At 39.6% G+C, this 2,268-nt stretch overlaps 1 protein-coding gene across 1 annotated transcript in view; it reads right to left on the minus strand.

Moving 5' to 3' along the window:
• The window catches only part of NXPE2 (neurexophilin and PC-esterase domain family member 2), a 28,416-nt gene extending 27,105 nt beyond the window's left edge, over positions 1 to 1,311 (minus strand). The window contains 2 exon segments of the mRNA XM_017883018.1: positions 67 to 172; positions 1,286 to 1,311. Coding sequence (XP_017738507.1) covers positions 67 to 172; positions 1,286 to 1,311 — 132 coding nt within the window.
• Between the last annotated feature and the right edge of the window lie 957 nt (positions 1,312 to 2,268).

Raw genomic sequence — 2,268 nt, forward strand, 5'->3', positions numbered from 1 at the left:
GATAAAGGGGTCATTCAAATGAAGTCACTGTGACCTTCTGTGAAATTTTAAAAGGAAACTTCCTACCTTTGTGTGGTCTTTTGAAGCCAAGTAAATGACCCAGAAAATTAAGATAAATATCAACATCAGCAGTAATTTTCGAGCTATGGCATTTGGAAACAAAGTAAGTATCCTATAAGAGAGGACAGGAGAAATAATCACATTAAATCAAATAAGCACGACATGGCTCCATATACTTTGGTTCCTCTTCAGTAATTTCCAGAACAAGGTGATGTTATCCTGGATTTTCCAAAAGTTCCTTTATATCTTCTATTGTCAATCAGAAACAAAGTGCTTCCCTGAGGCAGGGAACAAAACTCCCAGAAGGACTCCTGGTTTCTGATGCTCAGGCTAATTCTTTGGGTTTGGAGTCACATCACATACTGGAACCTGTTTTCTTGTCCAGGTCTCAGCATGGACAACAAGGTTTTAGATTATTTACCAGAAAAAACAGTACCCCCCCCCCCCCCCCCCCCCCGCCGTGTCCTCCAGTGAATCCTGGTCTCTAAATCTCTCTCTCTGATACTCACACACACACACACACGCACACACACAAAAGCACACACGTGTTGTCTGGTGCCCTCTCTCCCTGGTCTTATCTGCTTCCAAGAGCTTCATTATAAACCTCCCATTTACTTTTTTAGGCAGCTTGTTGCCACCTCAGTTATCTCCTCAAGCCAATGCAGTTGATTAACACTGCCAAAAAGAGTAAAAGTTACAGTCTTTAAAAAAGCTCAGTGTTGAGTGGTTAGAATTTTAGTGTTAGTTTTTAAAACCCAGAATCCCAAAAGTATGTGGCAAAGAGCTAAATTATGGCAATCTTTACTAAACGTTTTTGACCAGGACCCACAGTAAAAAAACAAAACAAACAACTCCCTCGCCAAAAAAAACAAAAAAAAAAACAAAAAAAACAAAAACAAACAAAAAAAAAACACATCATACCAAATCCCAATTTAGGACACATGAATGCATACACACAAACACACACACACACACACACACTGCAAAAAACTCATAAAACAATACTTATCTACACTGCACACAACGCACTATGATTTTTTTTCTAGTTACTGTTTTATTCCATTTAATTGTATTCCATTTTAAAAGTATTTTTATGTCCAAGTAAAATGATTTTACTATCCTCTAAAGGGTTGCATCACACCATCTGAAAAACACCAAATGGTCTATAGTTCTCCCCTCCCTTCCCTGACGTTAGCTTGCCAGTAAGAGTTGGAAAGTACCACACCTATGGATGAATATTTTCTCCATCATCTTCTCATGTTCTCACAGGAATTACAGTTGTCCAGAGACTCTCCTTGATTAAAGCAGTCTTTGCATTTATTTTAGGGTTGGAGTTTCCCTATGAGCTTCATTGATCAAAAGCTGAAATCCTATTTGTGGCCACAGCGTGCCAGCTGGAATCATAAACCTCCCTTTTCATGATCTGTTCCTGCCCAACCCACACCACAGAGCCAGAAGAAAAACGCCACGAGGAAGCTCTGAAGTTTGTTTTTAGAGACTGGACATCTAATTGCAGCACTGTGTCACCTTCGGTTGAGGTTTTACTTATTTATAGACAGAGTGCACTTCCCTTGCTCATGCCTTTGCCTGGTTTTCACGTGGGATTAGTCACCTCCATGGTAGCAGGAAATGTAACTGAAAATCAGAAAGAAGAAAACAGAAGCCCCGAGTCCACAGTTCTTGAAGGCCTGAGAATTGATTCAGCTGGGTCCTCTCAATTTTTGGAGTGCTTTCTTTGTAAACTTTCTCTTGCTCTAAACCATTGCATACATCAAGCAGTCCAACAGTGACGATTTAAATTAAATCTCAGGCCATAAGAGGAACAGCCACAGGTCTAAATCTCACTGCAACTTGAATATGTAACAAGGTAAGAGAATCCAAAAGAGCAAATTCTGCGGATGTGGGTATGACACTGATCTTCAGTGGTCACAGTGCAACTACCGGCCAGGTGGCCCTGGTACCACCATATCACACGAGCCATACTCAGTATGCATTGTTCTGCATGAGAGTGTCTAGATATAGATCTCTATATACAGATATAGAGAGATGATAGCTATCTAGATATAAATATGGATATATACATGCATATATTTCATAGATATGTATATATTTATATACACATAGCATTTGTTTGTTTGCATCTAAGCCAGTACCTCTAGCCACCACATATCCCTCCATGTCTATATAACAGCATGGATATCAGAACTG

The sequence above is a fragment of the Rhinopithecus bieti genome, unplaced genomic scaffold (genome assembly GCF_001698545.2).
Source record: "Rhinopithecus bieti isolate Rb0 unplaced genomic scaffold, ASM169854v2 scaffold_11964, whole genome shotgun sequence".
Taxonomy (NCBI): Eukaryota; Metazoa; Chordata; class Mammalia; order Primates; family Cercopithecidae; genus Rhinopithecus; species Rhinopithecus bieti.